The sequence below is a fragment of the Momordica charantia genome (assembly GCF_013281855.1).
Source record: "Momordica charantia cultivar OHB3-1 chromosome 7 unlocalized genomic scaffold, Mcharantia_2.0 BLBB01000007.1, whole genome shotgun sequence".
Taxonomy (NCBI): Eukaryota; Viridiplantae; Streptophyta; class Magnoliopsida; order Cucurbitales; family Cucurbitaceae; genus Momordica; species Momordica charantia.
The window spans coordinates 19,160,527-19,183,211 of NW_028275165.1; the positions used below are offsets into that span (position 1 = coordinate 19,160,527).

The 22,685-nt window shown below is 34.7% G+C and overlaps 1 protein-coding gene across 1 annotated transcript; it reads right to left on the reverse strand.

Annotated features, from left to right (window-relative positions):
- Positions 1-5,201: 5,201 nt before the first annotated feature.
- Positions 5,202-14,244, reverse strand: LOC111009573 (amine oxidase [copper-containing] alpha 3, peroxisomal). Its single transcript, XM_022282696.2, has 5 exons — positions 13,400-14,244; positions 11,741-12,125; positions 7,433-7,546; positions 6,247-6,779; positions 5,202-5,574 (listed from the first exon to the last, which is right to left on the reverse strand). The coding sequence occupies exons 1-5, from the start codon at positions 14,164-14,166 to the stop codon at positions 5,406-5,408; spliced, it is 1,968 nt and encodes a 655-aa protein (XP_022138388.1). The 5' UTR covers positions 14,167-14,244; the 3' UTR covers positions 5,202-5,405.
- Positions 14,245-22,685: the final 8,441 nt, after the last annotated feature.

The following is a 22,685-nucleotide window of genomic DNA, read 5'->3' on the forward strand; positions in this document are numbered from 1 at the left end:
AAAATCTCTCTCTCTCTCTGATTTTTTTTTTCTCCCTAATTTTTTTTTGTTTCGAAGTATTTTCATGATTGATAAATTTCTCTATCTCCAATTCTTCTTTTTCCCTTGAATTTATTAATTCATAATCCTCTTTTTTTTTAATTTTATGTTTCTTTTTAAAACTGCTTTCTTTAAAATTTCTCACCTTTCTCACTTATTTTTTTCTCTCTAAAATTACAGTCTAACTTTTTTTAACCTTTTTCTCGAAAGTTTTTATTTCTTTCTTTAACATTTCCACTCTTAAATTTCTTTGGAATTCGTAGGAACCTGTTTTTTCTATTTAAAATTTTAATTTCTCTTCACTTTTAAAATTTTTATTTCTATATTTAAATGTTCTGCCTTTTTTGTTTTGTTGTCTCTCTGCAAAATTTTTCTCAATCTTTCCAATTTCGAGGTTTTATAAATTCATTGCTCTCCACAACTTTTTCTATTTTTTTCTCTCCAAACTTTTTATTGTTAATCTTTTAATTTTTTTTGAACGTAATTTAAAAATATGGACATAGAGAAATTTATATTGTTTAGAAAGAAAATATTTAGAAAACAAAAGGTAAGGGAGAAAATATTTAGAAAGAAAAAAATTTTAAAAACAAAACTTTAGGAAAAGAGGATTTAAAAAAGAGGATTTAAAAATATGGACGTAATTTAAAAATGAAAAAAGAAAATTGGAAATTTTGAACTTTCATTTCACCATGATTTTTTTATTGAAAACGTTATGGAATTTCGGAGATAAAATTGAGGGATCTTCAATATTAGCGTTTTTTTTTAATGTCACATAAAGAAAGAAACAATCCTTTAAGAATTTTCTAAAAGAATAATCTAAGGAAAAAAAAAAAAAAAGGACATCTTGTCATTCTTGATCTTAGATGGAGAATTTTCTCGCGTAAGTTTACCTTTTTTGCCCTTCATGACAATAGGTTGGTTTAACCGGTTTGCCAGACTTAGGGCTTTAAATTATTCTATCATCAATTAACGTTTTCAATTTTATTTTTAAAATACAAAATTTTCACTTTTTTCTTTATACATTAGTTAAAAACGCAAGCTATTAATTATTCGTCCATAAACCAAATTCTCTAAAAAACTGTAGATTTTTAATTTGGCCGCCTCTCCAGATTTTTGTAGGCAAATACCAAAATTGTAGTTCTCCACCCAATTCAATTTCAATTAAGATTATTGAATAATTCGTATTAATATTCTAAAGATAGATATTACAAAGGATTGAGGGATTTGATGTTAGGGTTTTTTTTTTTTCCTTCTTTTTCAATATCACATAAACGATTTCCTTCCTTAATTATATCCAAATTAGAAAGGGAAACGGATATAATGTGGTTGATTAAAAATAATTTAACTTAATTAGTTAATTCTAAATTTGGGTTAAAGTCAAACATTGATCTTTTCCTTAAAAACATTATTGCATCATTAAATTAACATTTTAATTTTATTTATAGGTTGGTTAAAAATGCGTGTTACTAATTATTCTTCCAAAATGATGGTAGATTTTTAATTTGGCCATCCCTCCAGATTTCGGGTAGATTTTTTAAGATTTTGTAGGGAAATACCAAAATTGTAGTTATTTTTAATTTTATTTGAATACGTAGGGTTTTTTTTTTACTTTATTTTAAATTTCAACCCTCAAAATCTACAAAGAAGACCGTTAGAGGGACAGATAGCTGGAGGGGAGAGGAAGCAAATTTGAGGGTTTAAATAAAAAAGAAACTGTTAAAATAGTAGTTTGATTTTATACTCTTATTTTAGTTTATTTTAGTCTCTGTACTCGAACTTGTACTGAGTGACCGTTTTGATCCACATTTTCAAAAATTTTACATGAATTCTACCTGTAATAGAAATCTTTTAATATAAAGTCATTGTTGCATTTTAAGAAATATATTGAATGTAATGTTGTGTTTAAATTATGATATAAATGAGATTAAAAAATAATATAATTAAGAGACCAAAATAGTTACTTTTAAAAATAAAAAATGAACCTTTTAAAAGTATATAGATATAAATAAAGATAAATAAAGTATAGGACCAAACTATTATTTTAACATTAAAAAATTAATAAAGAGGATGGAAGGTAGAGTTAAAAAGTAAAAAATAGAAAATTTACTAATTAGATAGTAAAGTAAAAGAGTGGGCAGTGGGAAGATGGCGATGGAGTTGTATAAATAGAGTTTAGGGTTTAGGGTTTGACTAGAGAATTAAAAATGGAGGAGGTCCCATTGGAAGAGCTACTTTCAGAAGTTTCTCGAAGGTCGGATAAGCCAACAATGGAGATCCATGACGAGAAGTCACGATACGAAGAAGCCCGTAAAGAAACTAAAGGTTTCCGTAAAAGGATAGTTGAATTAGCCACGAAGTCGGGCGGCCATTGATGAAGGCTTCAGGGAAATCGAAGGGCCCGTTAACTTTAGGATTATTACTATGTCGTTTACGTGTCGAATTTCAACTGGGTCGGGTGGATAGTTTATCTCTGTCACCATGGGGTACTTTTGAAAAAAGAAGCGAGATGTCTTAAGCGTTGAGTTACTCCTACCTTAACTTTTGAAACATTTAGGTTTGTTTGAGAGTGATGATATAATAAGTTATTTAAAATAAATTAAGTATAATTGATTTTCCAAAATCATCATCCAAATGATACTTTAAAAATCAATTTATAATGTTAAAGATTTCCTTAAATCAATTTTCTAATTTGGCAAACATGATCAATAAAAAATAAGTGATAATCACTCCTAAACACGTTATTATGTATAATAGATTTCTGTCATAATTTTTCTTATTTCAATGTTTAATCCACATTTTCCAAAAATCAATTTATCATGTAGTTGTTTAAATAATAGTGATGGAGTTGGAAATTTGCAAAAGAAGTCGTTAGGATTTTCATATCAAGGGTTAAAAAGGCTATTTGGATTGGAAAATGTCAAATTCATTGCCCTCTAATAAAAATGGTCATAAGTTTTAATTCTTAATAATGGTCAAAGGGGTCAATTTACATCTTTACCCCGCACATAATTGTTCCTAGAATTAATATTTTTTCTAAAATCAAGTTCATTTTTATTCCAAGGGTATAAAAAAAAAAGAGAATTATAAAATAATTTGGGTCGGTCTGTTTCAAAGGTACATCTATCCAAATTAAATTAGAGAATTGAACCATAACAAAGCCATTATAGCCATTATAACTATTTATTTTGGGAATTCCTCGTTGTCCCATCTGAATTTGGGTTTATTTTTACAAGAATAGGGGAATTGAGAATAAAGATATTGTTTCATGGTACACGGTGGGGTTCCATCACAGCCCTTCTCAAAAAGAGTTTCCGACGATGGCCGCCCTCCACGGCGGATATGAGCTCCGACCAGCTAATTATTTTGATAGAAATCCTTTGTTGAAATGACCTCTCTTAAGATTGTATTGTTCTTATGGGGATCGACTTAACCTAATTATGAAACTCAAATGAAATGTTGTTTTAGGGTTCTGTTGAAGCCTTGTAAAAAATAAATGAATATATATGTTTAATATAACTTCTTTTTATAATTTACTTCTTTGAGATGGTTTATTTAAAATTTTAATATGGTATGGTTTCACTAAACCTTAAATATGTTGAGTTCACCCTGCACAAAGTTATTTATGTCTTGCCGATCATGTTGCAGAGTAACTATATAGATTTTTACCTTTTCTGCTATACTTTTACTAAAGTATAGATGGATATCTGGTATCGAGAGTCCATCTCTAAAGATTAACTCATAAAAGGTCCCTAAACACACTCCATATCTAGTAAAAAAATTATTTGTTCTCAGGCTGAACTTCAGTGATGAGTAAAAAAATGTAATAATCACTGAGATTCACAAAGTGCTTGGATAGTGTTTTTTAGTTCATAAGTCCAATATAAAAACATGGATTCTAAACTCCCTATAACAAATTATTTCTTTACTACATTTTATATATAAAATGGAATGTACTCAAGGTCTTTTATAAGTTAAATCTTCGGAAATAGATTCTCGTTGCTAGATACCTTTGTGTGCTTTTTTTGTCAGTACTTTAGATATATAAACTCTCGTAGTAATAGACATGTTGTCCCTCATTTTTGTCCCTGATGAATCTTTCTCATTCTCTGTCCAATGGGATTTGAGACAATATCCTCCCAACAAATTTGATGGCACAAGTGTAAATTTCTTATTCTTTGGCTTTGGTCCTTTAATTTCAGTGGTCATGTGGCGACTCTGTTATAAGATTCTTTGGACAAAAGCGTACTAAAATAAAACATAGAAAGAAAGCCAGAGAGAATTCTCTCTCCATCCTCGTTCAAACCTTAATTAAATGCATGCATGAGATACAAGGGTACCACAGCAAGAGGGTACAGTTATTGATGAGAAAGTAGAAAAGACAGGTCACTGATCAAAGAAGTCCTCTCAGTACACCGTACATTTATTTTCATTTATCTATATGTTATTTTTAAATTATATGTAACTGAATACATTTTGCATAATGGAGATGGAATGGAGTTTTGATAGCTTCTGAACTCATTAATTATGACAATTTATTTGAGAGGATATTTAAGAGACTTTACCAATTTACGTTCACGGAACAGTGATGTTTGCATGATAGTAGAACTTCAATATGAGAAAATTTTTTTGTACTACAAGAGTATGAAAAATTTTCTATAGTGCATACTCCGTCCCATTTATTATTTGTCAACCATGCAACAACATTAAGAGTATGTACTCCGTAGTAATAGAAAAATTATTCCTGGACCATGGAAGCTTGCAGATTTACACCATAACAAATTATATAACAATGAAAAAACTACTATTAAAATTACGAATTGAGGATATGAGGTAAATTTTAACTTCATCTTTAATAATTAGCTATAAAGTTTTCAATATAGTTATGGTTTCACTAAACCTTACTGTCTGTACAATTGATCATGCACAAGGTTAATTGAATACGCTCATGTTGATCTATCTATATAAGTTTTTATCCACTTATAAAACCACAGTACCTTTTCTCCTATCCTTTTACTCCAGCCTCTAAAGCACAACACTACTTTAGACCTAAGCTCTCGTATTAATAAAAATGTTGTCCCGCCCGATGGCGCAACTGTAAATTTGATATTCTTGGATGTTTTATTTTCAGTGATGATGTGGCCATTCTCTTGTGAGATTCTCTGGACAACAAAGTACTACTCAATAAAATATAAAAAGAAAGGTAGCTACAGAGAATTCTCTCTCCATCCTCATTCAAACCTTAACTAAATGCATGCATGAGATACAAGTACCACAGCAAGAGGGTACAATTATTGATGAAACTAGAAAAGACAAAGGCACTGATCGAAGACACTGGTCATATGCGGCGGCGGACACGGCGGTGGAGTTTAAGGAGCTTTCATTTTGAGGATGGGATTCCTCTCGAAGAAATTTGATGGCCGAAGTTCGAAGCCTCCACTGAGGGTGGGCATTATCGGAAATTCATCTTGAGTTGGATGATGGTGGAACCCTATGGTGTGCCACAACACAATGTCCTTGTTGGAGATGTCTCTGTTCCTGCTCTCCCAATTTGCATACAAATTCTCAATAAATATTTCTTTTATATATACTACACCTTTGCGACTTAGAAAATACCCTTGGAGAAAATATTCGTTAATATTTAAAATTGAAGATTTATGTGCCAAAATTTAGAAGGATGTGACTGTTAACGTGAAAACTTGCCTTCAAACATTCCTATATGAAGTCATTACGACAATATTTCTCTTTAAAAGAAAAATTATAGCAAAATTGGATAGGGAATGAATAATCAAACTCTCTTGGCAAGAGATGAATAATAATACTTTAAGATGAATAATAATACTTTAGGGGTAAAATTTGAACATTAATTCACTACCTCAAAATTTCATTCAAAGTCTGTGTTTAAACTTGGAAAGGGTATTTTTGGAACAAAGTCTAGTTTTTAAAGTTTTTAATATTTTTAAACAAAGAGCAAATTTTAAGGGTTTTTTTCTTCCTCTCTTCTTTTTTTTTTATAATTTAGCTATTTTTTATAAATTAAAAAAAAAGGAAAAAATTCGACTTTAAAGTTGTAACTTATCCTTTAACATCGTCATTAAATATTTGATAATTAAACAATTTTTTAATTTCTGATCGTGCGGACAGGAAGTCCATCAACTTTAAGTAGTCCAAGTTGGTCCAAACAAAAAAAAATCCAACTATTTTACGTACCTTTCTGTTAAAATCTTGAGAGTCTGGTCACCACGGCTGCGATCAACGTACATTCCGCCGGCCCATTTTTCGGACCGATTATAAGGCGTGACCCAAATATTGTAATCAGAGAGCGCCCCTCGAATCTGCGGAAAATCGTCGTCGGAAAGGAGCGGCGGTGCCGCCGGTCCGGGGATGAGCCGGTATCCAACTTTGTTTCCTATGGCAGTCTCCTTATTCGGGTTCACGATGTTGAACTCGGTCGGTTCGGTCGGCCGGAGTCTGGCGTCGAGTTCGTTGTGGACTAACTCATCCACCACCGACCAGTAGCTTTTCCTGGGCGTGGAGCCGTCGGATTTGAAGCTCTTTAATTTTGATTTGACAAAGGAATTATCCTGGCCGTCGATGTCCAGATCGAGATAATACGTGATGAAATGGTCGTGGTTGACGCCGATTGTGTTTGCGGCGGCTAATGCACCGTAGATTTCTTCCTTTATCTCGCTCGTGTGCTTGTACGCTGTCGTTTTCGCTTCCATTATCCCCGTTAAACTCACCTATATTGTATTATATAAACGTGACAAAAAAATAGTCAATTCCTAAGTTTCATTATATCTCTAAGATGTATTAATACACATTCCAATTTTAAAAATCGTCTAACAAATCCATGAATTTTCAGGATCGTGTCTAAACATATAAATAATTTATTGAATTTTTTTTTGTGTTTTTCTTTTTGGTCGTATTTGACATTTTATAAAATTTACAGATATATTAAACATAAAAATTGAATTTCATTTTTACTGTAATCTCGAAATATAAAAAAGTTGGAATATGATAAGAATATGTTACGATAAAACAATAATTTTTTTTATTACCAAAGCGGGTATAGCTTAAAAGTAATTAGCATATACATTTGGAAACTTGTCCACAAATAAAAAGAAAAAAGACTACAACTTTTCCATGTACTCAATTCTTATATTTTTTTTTTATACCTATGAGTATCCAGGTCAGGTTGTGTATACTTCAACTAATCTCGTGAAAAAACTGTATGATCTTATAATATTTGATACCGAAAAATACATCAGAATTACTAATTCAGGTGCTAAAGTGATTATTTTTTAAATCTAGAGATCAAATATTTTTTTCTTTTTTTAAGTGAGAGTACTGAAATATAAATTTTGTTAAATTTTGTTATGATTAAGAAATTGACCTTAAATTTGATAGATCCACTTTTCGTGAACTCCCAATCCAAAATGTAATCGTAGTTGCCAATCACAGCTATCATCCTTATCATCAAGCTCACATCTGGCCTCACCTCTCTTATCTGCAAAAATCACATCAAACCACCAAAAATAAAAAAAAACAGTTGTTTGGGGAAGAGAATACCCTGGACACGTGGAGGACCCCTATTGGTGCTCCAAAATGACTCATGAGTCATGTCCAGCTCGGACGGCCGAGATCACCACCACTAGCGTTGACAGATGCTAAGTATGAGGGCCGAGGTGAACCTGGCTAAGGTCCGACCTACCGGGAAGCTCGGTGGGGGCCGATGTGAACTACTGTCAGCGGCGTGATTATCGGGTATAACCGTCGGTCCCGAGATTATCGGGTGTAACCGACGGTCCCGAGATTACCGGGTGTAACCGTCGCGAGATTAGCAGGACTACCACCCATAAGTAGAGGACCTCACTCCGCGATCAGGTCCGCCCAAGTATTCAGATCGGTCCGGAGGCCGAGTTCGAGCTGCAATCTGAAATACACTGTTGTGCATATCCTTGCATAAACATTTGGCGCCATCTGTGGGGACGACAATCTAAGTCATCCCAATTCTTTTAAACCAACACGCGAGTGAAAATGGTTCAACCAGCAAACTCGATCAATACGGCAGATCGAATGACTCTAGCTGCCAGCGATGCCCACCAGAGGGAGGTCGGAGCAGCAGTGGTAGAGGGGCAAGGTCACGACGGCCTAACAACAGAACCCCTCCGCAGGTCGGCACGAATCACCGCGCCTGTCCTACCACCTACGCACCCAAGGACATCCAAGGCCACCCGTGGCCGAGGTGGGACCTCTAAGAAGGGCGCCCGGGGTCCAGCCCCGGCTCCACCAAGTGAGAACTTTGACGCACTCCAGAGAGAAATGGAGGCAATGCGCACACAAATGCGGTCCATGGAGGAAATGTATAACGAGATGATACTAGCTGCAGGCGCAGGGTCCCGATCTGAAAATCGAATGACGCGCATTGACATACGCGAGCAAAGGGGTTCCCACCTCGGCCCAGTCGAGGAGGAACATCCCGAAGACAACGAGAGCGAGGGACAGTCACCATCCCGCTCACACAGGAGCTCCAACCAGCAGGCTGAATCCTCTCGCAACCCAGCAACTCCTGCAGAAGTGATTACAAGGGAGGAGTTCGACCAGCTGGGGGGCCAGCTCGACGCTCAGGTGGAGGCCTTAAAGGCCAAATGTGAGCAGAAAGAAGGTTCACTGAACGATGGCGACTTGGGAGAATCGCCCTTCACCTCGGACGTTTTGGAAGCACTGATCCCTCCGAAGTTCAAAGCTCCTACCGTGAAGCCTTATGATGGGTCGAAGGACCCCAAGGATTATGTTGAGGTCTTTGAAGGCCTCATGGATTTCCAAGCGGCATCAGACGCAATCAAATGCCGCGCCTTTCAGATCGCGCTTACTGGCAGCGCGCGATTGTGGTATCGGAGACTGCCAGCCAGGTCGATCTCGACCTACTCTCAGCTGAGAAGGGAGTTCCTCGCCCAGTTCTCTTCTCGGCATTATGACAAAAAGACAGCGACCCATCTAGCCACCATCAGATAGAAGGAGGGTGAGACGCTGCAAGAATATGTCACCAGATTCCAGGAGGAGCAATTGAAGGTCGCACACTGCTCTGATGACTCGCTCATGTTCTATTTTCTCACCGATCTAGCCGACGAAGCCCTCACGGTGAAACTTGGAAAGGAGGCCCCGGCCACCTTCGCCGAGGTGCTTCAGAAGGCGAAGAAAGTCATCGATGGACAAGAGCTCCTCCTAACCAAAACCGGCCGACCAGAACAAAAGATCGGCCGGGGCAGAAGTGGAAAAGATATAGAAAAGGCAGATCCCAAGTCCAAGGACAAGGGATCCTTTTCCGGCGGCCGATCTGAGTATCGAAGGGCGGAGAATGGACCTACCCGGAGCCGACCTTACGAACGCTTCACCCCGACCACGATTCCAATTTCCGAGATCCTAACGAACATCGAGGAGTCTGGAATGGAAAAACTACTCAAGCGTCCTGAGAAGCTTCGGGGAGCCCCAGAGAGGCGCAGCAAGGACAAGTATTGCCGCTTCCATCGGGAGCACGGCCATAACACGTCGGACTGCTGGGAGTTGAAGCACCAAATTGAGGATCTAATTCAAGATGGATACTTCAAGAAATTTGTGGGAAAGCCTAGGACCAGCTCGGTAGAGAAAAAGGAAGAGCGAAAGCGTTCGAGGACGCCACCCCGACGCACTGACCGACCTGCGGTCATCAATACCATTTTCGGAGGGCCAAGCGGGGGTCAGTCCGGACATAAAAGAAAGGAGTTAGCTCGTGCAGCCAGGCGCGAGGTGTGCATCATCAGGGAGCAGAGGCCGACCTGCCCAATCACCTTCGACGGTGCAGACTTGGAAGAGATCCACCTGCCCCACAATGATGCACTTGTGATCGCTCCCTTGATTGATCATGTGGTGGTCAGGAGGGTGCTGGTAGACGGAGGCGCATCTGCTAACATCCTGTCCTTACCGACCTACCTCGCCCTGGGATGGACGAGGTCGCAATTGAAGAAAAGCCCGACACCGCTGGTTGGGTTCTCTGGAGAATCGGTCATCCCAGAGGGTTGCATCGACTTGCCGGTCACGCTTGGGCAGGACCAAACTCAGGTCACCCAAATGGCCGAGTTCGTGGTAATTGACGGTAGATCGGCCTATAATGCCATCTTTGGGAGACCCATCATCCACTCATTTCGAGCCCTTCCCTCGACACTTCATCAAGTTTTGAAGTATTCCACCCCCAATGGCGTGGGCCGGTCCGAGGAGAACAGACCGCTTCGAGGGAATGCTATGCCTCCGCACTCAAAGGCTCATCGGTCTGCGCCCTTGAAACTCTCGCCAGTAGGGATGGGACGCTCGAGATCAAGGCCGACCTGCCAAGGAGGAAGTTTGCCGCACCCACTGAGGAGCTTGAGCTTGTTCCTCTGCTTAGTCCCGAGAAGCAAGTAAGCATAGGAACCAAGCTGGGGGCCACCGACAGAGAGGAGCTAATCCACTTCCTCAGATCCAACACGGACGTCTTTGCGTGATCCCATGAGAACATGCCTGGCATTGACCCGCGAATTATGACGCATCGCCTCAGCATAGATCCGTCATTCCGACCTGTAAAGCAAAAAAGAAGACCTATAAACAAGGAGCGGAGTGATGTAATTGTTGAAGAAGTTAGCAAACTTTTGAAAGCTGAATACATAAGAGAAATTTTGTATCCCGAGTGGCTCTCCAATGTTGTATTAGTTAAAAAATCTAACGGAAAGTGGAGAATGTGCGTAGATTTTACAAACTTAAATAAGGCATGCCCGAAAGATTGCTTCCCACTGCCGAGGATTGATCAGCTCGTGGACGCCACAGCCGGGCACGAACTGCTCACCTTCATGGACGCCTACTCTGGGTACAACCAAATCAAGATGCATGTCCCTAGACACGTGGAGGACCCCTATTGGTGCTCCAAGATGACTCATGAGTCATGCCCAGCTCGGATGGCCGAGATCACCACCACTAGGGTTGACAGATGCTAAGTATGAGGGCCGAGGTGAACCTGGGCGAGGTCCGACCTACCGGGAAGCTCGGTGGGGGCCGATGTGAGCTACTGTCAGCGGCGTGATTATCGGGTATAACCGTCGGTCCCGAGATTACCGGGTGTAACCGACGGTCCCGAGATTACCGGGTGTAACCGTCGCGAGATTAGCGGGACTACCACCCATAAGTAGAGGACCTCACTCCGCGATCAGGTCCGCCCAAGTATTCAGATCGGTCCGGAGGCCGAGTTCGAACTGCAATCTGAAATACACTGTTGTGCATATACTTGCATAAACAACAGTAAAAGCCATATTAAATAAAAAAATTAAAAACAAATATTTAGTTACTTATCTGTCACCCGTGGCACTATGATATCTCATTATTTTTTATTTTTATATTTATCTCGTTGTTAAATATTTTTTGTATTTCTCAAACAACGATATCTCATATACCGTCGGCTTTAGATATAGCCTTCGTCATTTTATTTTTTTATTCCACCCAAAAGATCGGGTATCAATTGAGATAATTATCTCTTATATATTTATTGACCACCTCTCTTCTCAGTCAACGTGATACTTTGTTTTGTGTGACTAGATATTGTCGTTATCACGATTGACAAATTGATATCTCATTATTCTTTCTTTATTTATCTCTCTTAATGGTCAAACTTGATAAACCGGTATGAAATGGACCGTACCTTTTTTCCGGGAATTGCACTCTCGGTGTGGCGCCAGGCAATGTTGCCCGCAGACTTCTCAAAGATGCAATAGGCATTGGGCAGCTTGACCCGGTTGCCGTCCGGACCGCCGTAGTAGGCGTCGAAGAGGACGGCGTTAGCGGGACAGTCGTGGAGGGGCTCGAGGGGGACGGCGGAGGAGCCCATGCCGAACTCGCCGGCGTCCAAAAAAGTCCGGTAATACCACTCCTCCGTTGGGTCCTGGTAGGGGACGAACAGCTCGGAGATGTGGCCTTGGTACAGAACCTGCCGTTTCTTACGTTGGTCCAAGTCGTATATTGAGGCTGAAGATATTACAATTCCCACTCTCATGTCGAATCCCACGTGTAAATCCCAGTTCGCCCAGCTGGAAGTGGTACACAAAATTTTTTGAATCTTCCTTTTCGTCAAAAATAAGGCTAAATGACAAAAACAAAAACACTTTTAACGTATGCTTTTATTTCTTACCATGTCTCAATATTTTGAAAATTTTATTCTAGATATTGGACCTTTTGAAAACCATAGAGAAGTCGAGGAAGAAAATCGTGAAAAGAACAACCTGACTATGAAATATTGAAAACAATAATTGCTTCGAAAACAATAATTGCTTCTACATTTCTTCTCTTTTTTTTACTTAATTAGTTAAATTTATACGATTTATTTGTCATGTTGTTCTAAATACTCTCACGATAATTTTACCGTTCGAAATATTAATAAATGTTTACTCAAATATATTTTTGAAGCGTTTATGAAAAGTAAGGATAATATTGAAATTTTTAAAGGATGCAAGTATTTTTAAGATAAGTATAAAATTGGAAGGTTTTTTTTTCCAGGAAAAAGGAAAATAGTTAGGTTGTTTTTTTATTAAAAAAAAAATTTACATTTATATCTCTTAATTGTCAAACATTTAATGGTGATCAGTATAAGATAAGTCGTCACAATAATTGTCTTGTAGTTCCAAATTCTATCATGTCAATTTCTGTTAAAAATACTAATGAATGTTTGCTAAAATATATTTGAAACGCTAGTGAAGATGAAGGATAATATTACATATTGAAACTTTAGAAAGAATATGAGTATTTTTAAAATAAAGGATAAAGTTTAGGGTATTTTTATAATTTTGTTTAAAGAAAGAAAAAATACTTAGCTCCTGACGAATCATGATCATCAACCTTATTCAAACCACTATTAAATATTTTACAACTACAAATGAAAATAGGAAAATAGAAACTTAAAAAAAAATAATTACCTATCAATTTTTTAATGATAATGGTACCGAAGTTGGTCCTAACCTTCCACGAGAAATCATTTTTAGAAAAATACTTGAGAAAAAAAACTTGGCTCCTTAAAGAGAAATGACCTCCTTAACATCATTAAATATTTGACAATTAGGAGAGAATAATAATAAAAAACTACGAACAAATATTGAGTTGTCAAATAAATTAGTTAATTTTTTTTCAAATACTTACTCCTCGCCAGTAAAAAGATTTCTTGTCATTACCAACTTATTATTTTTTTAAAAAAAATTTCTTATATTTCTTTCTAATTGTCAAAATTGAATGATGGTGAGAAGTATTATTAATGAGTTAAAAGTATTTCCTTTGTTTTTGTTTTTTATATCTCAATTGAAACGGATTAAACCTGAGGGTATGGCCTCTAATGACGAAACTCGGACCCTTGGGCTGTTGAACCGTAATCGGGTTCGTCTCCGCCACATACGGCGGCCGCATTCCCGAACTCCGGTAGTCCGTACCGTCGACTTTTGGCATAACACAAACCCGAAGATCCTTAAACTCCGTAACCACCATCCGATCAAGATCCACCACCGTCTCAATCCCCTCCACCGGCCTCACCCACACGTTCACCGAATTCTCCCCGTAAAAATACAACACCTTCACCACGCGCTTCGTCTCACGCGCCGACTCCCCGTACCACCCGATCGTGAACACCGACCCCACGATCTCCGACAAATTTAGCCCTCTCCTCTCAATGGCGGCCACCAGCGGCGCGTGTTTCAACGACAGTTCTATGGCTTCCTCTTGCTCCTCGATGCTCAGGGTCGGGAACCCGGTGCCGTCGTACACACGCGTCGAGAGGATCCTGCCGCTGTCGAGACCGACGACGAACTCGTGAGTCTCCCCGGCGGCGCGTACGACGGCCAAGGCCTCGCGTGGCGGCGGCGGGGAGCGGGGGTTGGCGAGCCATGAGAGGACGGCTGGCTTACTCGGCTCGTGGATGCCAAAATAGTGAAATTTGATGTCTATGAGGTTGGATCTTGATTTGATAATGGAGGCCACTTTTTCAATTTCGAGTTCGGAAAGAGGATCGAATGGGTGGGAGAAAATGGAAGGAATTGAGATGGAAATCAAGAAGAGAAGAATTGTGATTCTTGTAATTAGGTAAGCCATTGCAAGCGATGTTTCGAGCTTTTTTTGAAGTTGTATTTAAAGACCATGTTGAAATAGTTCTTTTATCCATGGTGAGCCATATGCATTGGAGAGATGATACGATGAAAATGTGATTAATTAATTTGAGGTTTAGATTTCGAAATTTTAAATTTATTTCAAACAAATGGACAATTTGTACTTTGAGTATGTATTTCCAAGTCATAATTAATTAGTTAATTAAGTAGTTAAGTGGATATTAGCTGAAACCTAATGGGGAGAGAGATGACAATTAAATAAACCCATAGGCCATATAACACGTACCCATTTACCTTATCCTTTCCATGGTCCCAAAATATCTCATTAAATACAAATGCTTCCAAACAATGCTTTTATATCTACATTTGCATTCACACATTTGTTATATACAACATAATATTATCTCATATTAATAATTTATGTATTTTTATTATCATTCGAGTTGGAGATTCGAGCTTATAATTTTTTGGTCAGAGATTTATGTCAATTATTACTAAATCAAACTCAAGTTGGTTATACTATTAACGGTTTAATTACTTAGTTTACTTTCTGATATATTTTTATTAATAGTATATACCATAAATATTTTCTTGATATATCGTTGATTGAGTGTGAGATATTTTGTTAGTCTAAATTATTAGATTATATTATTAAAATTGATATGATTTAGATTATATCTTTTGAACTAGGTTTTGTTCAAGGAGTTATTAGCATGCATCCGAGTTAGGACCACGTGCTTCATGCACTAAGGCCGGTTCAACTTGAGCTGAGTACCAAAACCTCTCATGTCACATCTTGAGCTGATTCTCGTGACTCATAACATGATCTTCAATCCTTAATGTTCATGGCCTCAAAAGATATAATTGTTTTTTTTCTTTATTTTTGAATATATAGACATACACTCAATGGTCAATAATGAGAAAACAAAACACATGGGTTAACTCTTATTGGTGCTCCTATTCCCTCTCATAATTTGAAATTACTTGTAACAAAATTAATATTATTTTGTGTATATTGTGATCGCTATTTACAATTTTATAATTTAAAAAAAATATATATATAATTTCATTTATATAAGAAAATAATAATCAATCCTCTAGAAAGCTAAAAAGGAAAAAGAGACAAGAACAACTAGAAAGATGTATACATGTCCTATGTTAAAATTATTTTGGAAATAGGCTTCCGAAAATGCCCTTACACTAGAACCACTCACTAGATAAGATATTTAAGTAAACCACATTTCACTATCACCTTTTTTTTTTCTTTTTTGATTTTTAATGAGAGGGAAAATAAATGAATAAATAAGTGGATGGGAGTATAGAATCACGTGTTGGCGGTGTATGCAAACAAAGGAGAGACATTTGTAAATGGTATGGATCCCTCTATTATGAAAATGTTGTCAATTTTCACAATCGTTGAACACATTTTATTTAAAAAGGGTAAAATGGTCCGAAGCTTGAGAATTTGTTTATATTTGATTTTTAAAAGTAGACAGTTTGGTCTCTCATCTAAGTATAGTTCTAAACATCTCTATAGTCAAACTTTCCTTAATGTCACTAACGAAGTGCTGACATGGACGTTTGAGGTACTAAGGGACATTTTGTGATGTATTTATCTTAAACTGTGTGACATTTGTATTTTTTTAGGAAAAAAAATCAAAGACTCTCCGTGTATCTCTCCTTCCTTGAATATATAAACTTACTCATAATTTTTACTTTTTCTAATCAACATCGGACTTTTGGTTGCATTCCAGATATAAAGTTAATCAAAAGTCTTGTATTGTATATCAAATCAAGCTTAAAAAACATAATGTTTTTTTTTTCTTTTTTATCAAATGAAAACTTTATGTTATGGGTTAAAAAGATAGTCTTATTAGATTGCATAGATGGAAAAAAATTTACTTGATAAGATACATGATAAAATAGGGTAAGTTGAAGGTTTATCATTGGTGGGTAAAGGATCAAAAGTTAGCGTCTTAGTTACTATTTTCCAATCCTATACAAGGCACTTTACATAATCGTGCATGCGATTTACACCTCATATGATTCCTTGTTCAATTATTTCCAAGTAAATTTGATTCTTTTCTTCCTTTGAGAATCTCTTATTTTTTTATTCTATTATGAGGAGTAATCGGGACCAATTCACTTATTGTCTCATTCGTTTGGAATCAAGGTTCTTCTACGTCATTTTTATTTACACCATTCATTTTTTAAGTCCGCAGAACCATTTGCAGCAAAAGTTAAAAGTGTGAATATCTTGCTCTAAAAGATCCAATTTTCCGGTGCTATCACTTTTTTTTTTTTGGTTTATCAATAATCCGTGGAAAAACTCATATCATGGCTTATACTTTTTGTAATACAATACCAAATTCAAATATTTTATAATTTGAACTATTCTGCACAAAAAATAAAAATAATAAAAATGGATTGAACTCAAAACTCAACCACAAAAAAAACGTCTTGGGGTATTTAGAGAGGATTGAAATTGTTGTGTATGGAAAGTGTCATGGGGTAAGGCAGATAAGATCTAATAAATTTATTGAAAAAGTAATTAATTAAAATTTTGACCTCTCCTCTAATAAATAAACAAATAAGCTTCTAATTTATTTAATAAAAAATTAACCTCCAAATTTTAATTTCATTAATAAATACAAAATAATCTTTTAAATATTTTAAACCAACCCCATTCTTAAAAAAAATAAACAAAAAAAAAAATCGAAGTAGAGATCATATAAGTAGCCAAGTCATAAACCACGTTAAGAAATCAGTAGATTTCATTGATTTCAATATTTGCTAATTGATCGAAATTCTAATAAATTAAATCTCAACTCATTAATTCGTGTGCTAAAACGAACATAGTTCAGCGATAATTTATATATATCTCAAACAGGTTGTGAATTCGATCCTCCATCCTTACATATTATACTAAAAACCATTAATTCGTGAGTCTTTTGAGGAAGAAAAAAACAGTCATTTGAAATAAGCCAAGAATCGTGTTAACTTTATAGTTTTTTCACATGAGTTTGCTTGGATTAATTTGAACAAACTAGAACTAAAACAAAATATAGCAAAGTAGATTCTAATATATATTCTTCTCTATAAGTTTCCAATAAGATTATTAAATCCTTAATAAATTAAATTATATTTCCCGCTTCATAATTAAAAAAAAGCAAAGTAAATAACTAATTAAAAACTATTTTGGTTTTTATATTTTCAACTTCTGTACTTTTAAAATATTCATTTTATTTTCTTATTTTCAACTTTTGTTCATTTTAATATCTATTTTGGTCTATGTATTTTAAAAATTAACCACTTTAGTCCCTATTTGTAAAATTTTAACTCAAATTTTACTATTTAAAAGATTTTGGTGGGTGAAGTGTTATGTTAAAATTTGATAAAAATAAATGAGATAAAAATGAAGATGAAAGACCAAAATAGTCACTTTATAAAAGTACAATGACCAAAACGAACGTTTCGAAAGTACAACAATTAAAATGACATAAAAAGTTGAAAATATAGAGATCAAAATAGACGTTTTAAAAGAAGATGAACCAAATCCGAGGGACCAAAATAATATTTTAAACCTTAAAAATAAATTTAAAAAAATTATTGCCACAACACTCAAAAGCTAAGGCCTATCTTCAACATAATTGACCAGCTTTTGGACCTTTCAACCGAATTACCAGCCCATCAACTGCCTAGGTAATAGTGGGTTCTCTGAAATGGCCCATCTCATAGCCCATCCCACGGCCCAGAAACAGAAATTTGTAATAAAAGGCATTTGATTTTCTTTTTTCCTCCGTATATGCCACATTTTCATACAAATTATAAATAGACGTCCAAAGAAATCACAAAAGTTTGCGTACATTAAATGTCCTTTTAAGAAATTTTCTTTATTTCATATTTAAAAATTAATTGTTGCATGTTCTTGAAAAAAGTTTGGTTATACAATTTTATGCTGCATGTTTTAATTTTGTTTAATCAATTTTTTTATTAAAGAAACTATTATTGCTATTTCGAAAAATAACTTGAATATAATGAAGAAAGTTATACCGAAAAAAAATTGAGGGTAATAATTACTTGGTAAAATGTCAAGAAATAAAAAATATTGAAAATTTATATTAGTCTTCAATTTATTTATGCACCCATCATGGAATTAAACACATTAGTTTAACTTTAAAAAAAAAAACAATATATCCTACATCGTTGTATGAATTAAAAAAATCAGTGCTTTATAATAATATTATTTTAATCATCGTGATATATATATTTTTTGTCCAAAATATATATTCTAGTATTGCAAAATTGACCTCACTTTTTCTGCTAATTAAATTAAGGTCTACTTTATTATTTTTTTTCCCGATATTCTGTAAGATATCCGACACACAAAAGAAAAACAAAAGGGGGGAATTTATTTATTTAAAGGAATATTAATTTAAATAATGGTGGATATGGATAACGTTGGATGCTTGGATTGCTGTTGCTGACCTGCCAACCCAACTACTCTCTCTCCTCTCTCCTTCTCTCTCTAGAGGTTCATACTTTATAGTTTATACTCAAAATTTTAAATATTTTATGAAGTTCTTGAATTTTCAATAATAAAATTATTTTAGTTTCTAACTTTTAAAAAATAATCAACTTTATAAATATTTGTTTTTAATCTCTAAATTGGGTCATTGTCTTTTATCACCTAATATTCTACTATATTGTTTGATCTGAAAATCGACCAACTTCGGAATCCAAGTAGATCAGAACAATCGGGACGTTCTCTTACTCTTTTGAGGAACTTTCAAAATAAGGTTAGCACTCCGACTAGCAAGTTAGTCACTATCCGATCTAAAGTCTTGAGCATGAATGGATTCACGTATCTTGTATGAGAGGCAGACATCCCTATTTATACGGATGATCTCCGATAGTGGCATAACGGTCATCCGACACTGGTGAAATGTGGCGTGCTGTCGGAGGGACATGACGTATTTGCACCCCTGTGGATATCATGAAATAGTTCGACTCGTTCTCTCGTTAGGTCGGTTGAATATCGTTATTTGGTAGCTCAACTCAGACAATATACATCAAGCCGGAGAAACTTGTAATAATTATAGTTTGTTCAAATGGAAAACACCTCCAAACTGTCGACACGTGCCAAGCGATAAATAGCCTCCAACATGTATGATATTTTACATTAACCAATTTATATGACTAAAATGTGATACATACCTGAGTTAACAAGTTACTAAATTATCTATCTTTTTTATTCAACATCATGTGGATGTGGGATTTGAACGACCGCTGACCATTTTTTTTTCTTTTTTTTAATAATGAAACATCTTATCTTTTTTATCAATGATATATGTCTTAACTAATTTGAGTTATGCTCAAGTTCATGTATTATCTATCTATAACTAATTGGTATTTTAATACTATAGGAATTACATAATTTAAAGTACATAAACTAAATAGATATTTTGAAAGCTTAACGATGAAAATGAAAACAAAATTTTTATAGAATAAAGTAAATATGTTGATAGTTTAGCGATCATAATGGAATGATTTTTTTTAGTGCACCAACATAATGAAATAATGTTTGAAGTTTAGGAATCTAGAGATTTCAAATTTTCATTTAATTATTTTCATTTAATTATTGATGATAAAATATGTACGTGAACAATTATTAGAAACCAACTTGGTGTAATTAATTAGTAGGTATGGTGTTGGGTTTAAGAACATATTAAAGAGTTTCGTGGACAAACATATAATGGAAATTTAATTTATCGACATTGACAAAAATAGTTTATTTATACACAAATTAAAAAATATATGACATTTGAAAGTTGAAGATTGAAATAAGATATTAAAAAACGCAAAGAAAAATTTGAAATACGTATAAAAATTAAGAAATAAAAAATCTAATATAGAATTTAAACTGAGGTCATACCAAATATTTTCTCCAACCAACTAGGAAGGAGTTCGATATTAATTTTATCTCAAAATGAATCTTTTTCCTTTTATTTTAATTTAATGAGGGAGAATATTCAAAGATAGGAAATTTGTTGCCGGATGTTGGAGTTACCTTAATTACCTAAATAAAAGTATTGTTTTATCATTTTTTACTTATATATTATTTTTAATACAATATGTAAGGGTGATGATTTGAATTCAAATTACCACATAACTATGTTTATTTTTTCTATCATTTTTTTTTTATAAAATGCATAAAAATATTAAAAATAAGTATAACATAAAATTATGAATATTTTATTTAAGAAATAATTTTCATATAAAAAATTTACACTTTTTTAATTTAAAATTTTAGGCCATGAGTAATAATAAAATTTTACGAAACACGTTCCTTACAAAAATTAGTCACAAGAAACAAGAAACCGGTCCAAATTAGTTCAAAAGCTACTAAAAATAAACTATAAAATGCACTAATCAAAAGAGTTGTTAATTTAAAATGATGCATATCACCCCAAATGGTAAAAAAACACATAATATATATTAACTTTATATTGAGAAATACTCCATTCTAATAATACATATGCAATCTTATTGTAAAACACTAGCCACGTATATGATAATATAATGTGACAGGGAACCCAACAATTATTATTAAAATATGAAATAAAATACAAAAACTTAGAGATAAAAAGTCATAAGGTTAGTAATGGGGTTACGTAACACACACCAAGTCACTCTCCACGTCCCATCACTTTATTAATTATTGAATTACCCAATTTTATTGCTTAATTGGCTTAGACAATATTTTAATTAATGATATATATATTTTTGTTACAGTAATTTCAATTATTTAGGAAGACGTCACTGCCTAATGTGTGATTGAATTAAAAGACAAAAAAGGGTTTCTTTTTCATACCCCTCCCGTCCTCACAAGGCAAAGACTTTGTGGTTATCGATAAGTGATGCTTGAGATAGTTCTTTTATTTTATCCAAATATATAATATGGTACAACGCTATCGTTTAAAATTTATAATTTTGGACTACCTCCTTCATTGTTAATTAGTTTTGAGGTGAATTTATGATTTTTTTTTTCACTGTCTCCAATACTGTACATACACAATGAGTCATTGCTTGGTGGAGTTGCGTTCTTTGTGGTGTGAATCTAAGACCTCAAAGATATTCCTTAAGCCCCAAATCACCCCAACTATCTTTTGGGAACGAACTCATGAATATTTAATATAATATCACAGTCCAAAACACTCAAACGGATATCTACGATCTTGAGGAGGCATGTTAAAGATCTCACATAAAAAATATAAGAGATTTATTAGATTTTCGTTGTTGTTGTTTTTTAAAATTTAATGACCCTACTGATCTGTGTTATGATTTTTTTTTTCTTTTTGTTAAGAGTTAGCTTACATACTATGTTCTAAAAAGTTGAAAAAAATAAATACTTCTTAACAATTTCAACTAAAATACAACAAAAAACATATATTTTGTTATACGTGAGCCCAAAGCTTACAACGTGGACCATTTACTTGAGAGCAAGGGTCTTTAGTTTGGATAAGTTGAGAACGAAGTGAGACAAGTCAAATTGCCTATGGCCAATTCGACAAAAGTGGATCGATACCAAGAAGGAAAAAGTGAATACCATCGAGAGAAAATATGCTGACACGAAATATGAGGCACTAGAATAGGAGAGTCATGCCCCCAAAGCTCCCCTATAAAAGCGTAGTCCCTCCTTTTTAAAGGTGCATAGTTTTTAAGTAATATAACCAAATTCGAATAGACACCGATTCAAACTAAATTCTATTTTAAATTTTGGATCGTACCTGAGTAGCACTACACCAATACAAGGTTTTGTGTATAAATAGGAAGATGATAGGACACCTGGTCTAGAATCCTCCCTCCAATATATATATGAATAAGTAAATTAATCTAAGTTTACATATTTCTTAAATAAAAAAAAAACATAAAAATAACAAGACAGTTTACGCCCTGAAGTAAGATTAAATGGTACTTTTTAATTTCTAAATTTTGTAGTGTGTATTACTATACTTTCACACTTATTGCAACTTTATCTTTATAAATTTAAAAGTCTTAACTTCATCTCTGGATTTCCGTACCAGTATCACGTTCATTCACGTAAACAATTTTAATTAAGTGAATCAATTTTTGGTACAGAAATAGAAATATATTGTCCTTACAAAAACAAATAAAAAATATAACCAATTGACTATTTTTCACTTTCATACAAAAAGAAAATAAAAAGCGGAGGGCAGAAGAGTCCAATCAAAATGCAATGGAAAACGAAACACGCGGTGTGGGTTGGTTGGTGGGTGAATTGTGAGTTGGACACGTGCTCCAAAACGGCGTAGGTTCGTCTCGTCCTTCCCAGACCAAACCGCGTGGTTCGGTTCGGGTGGGCCCCGCTCCCTAATTCCTTTCTAGTTTCTCCACTTCCAATTCCATGTGGGATTAGGATTTGGAATTATAATAAATTTTAAAAAAATTAGGAATCTGACTCAGCATGTTCACCCATATTTA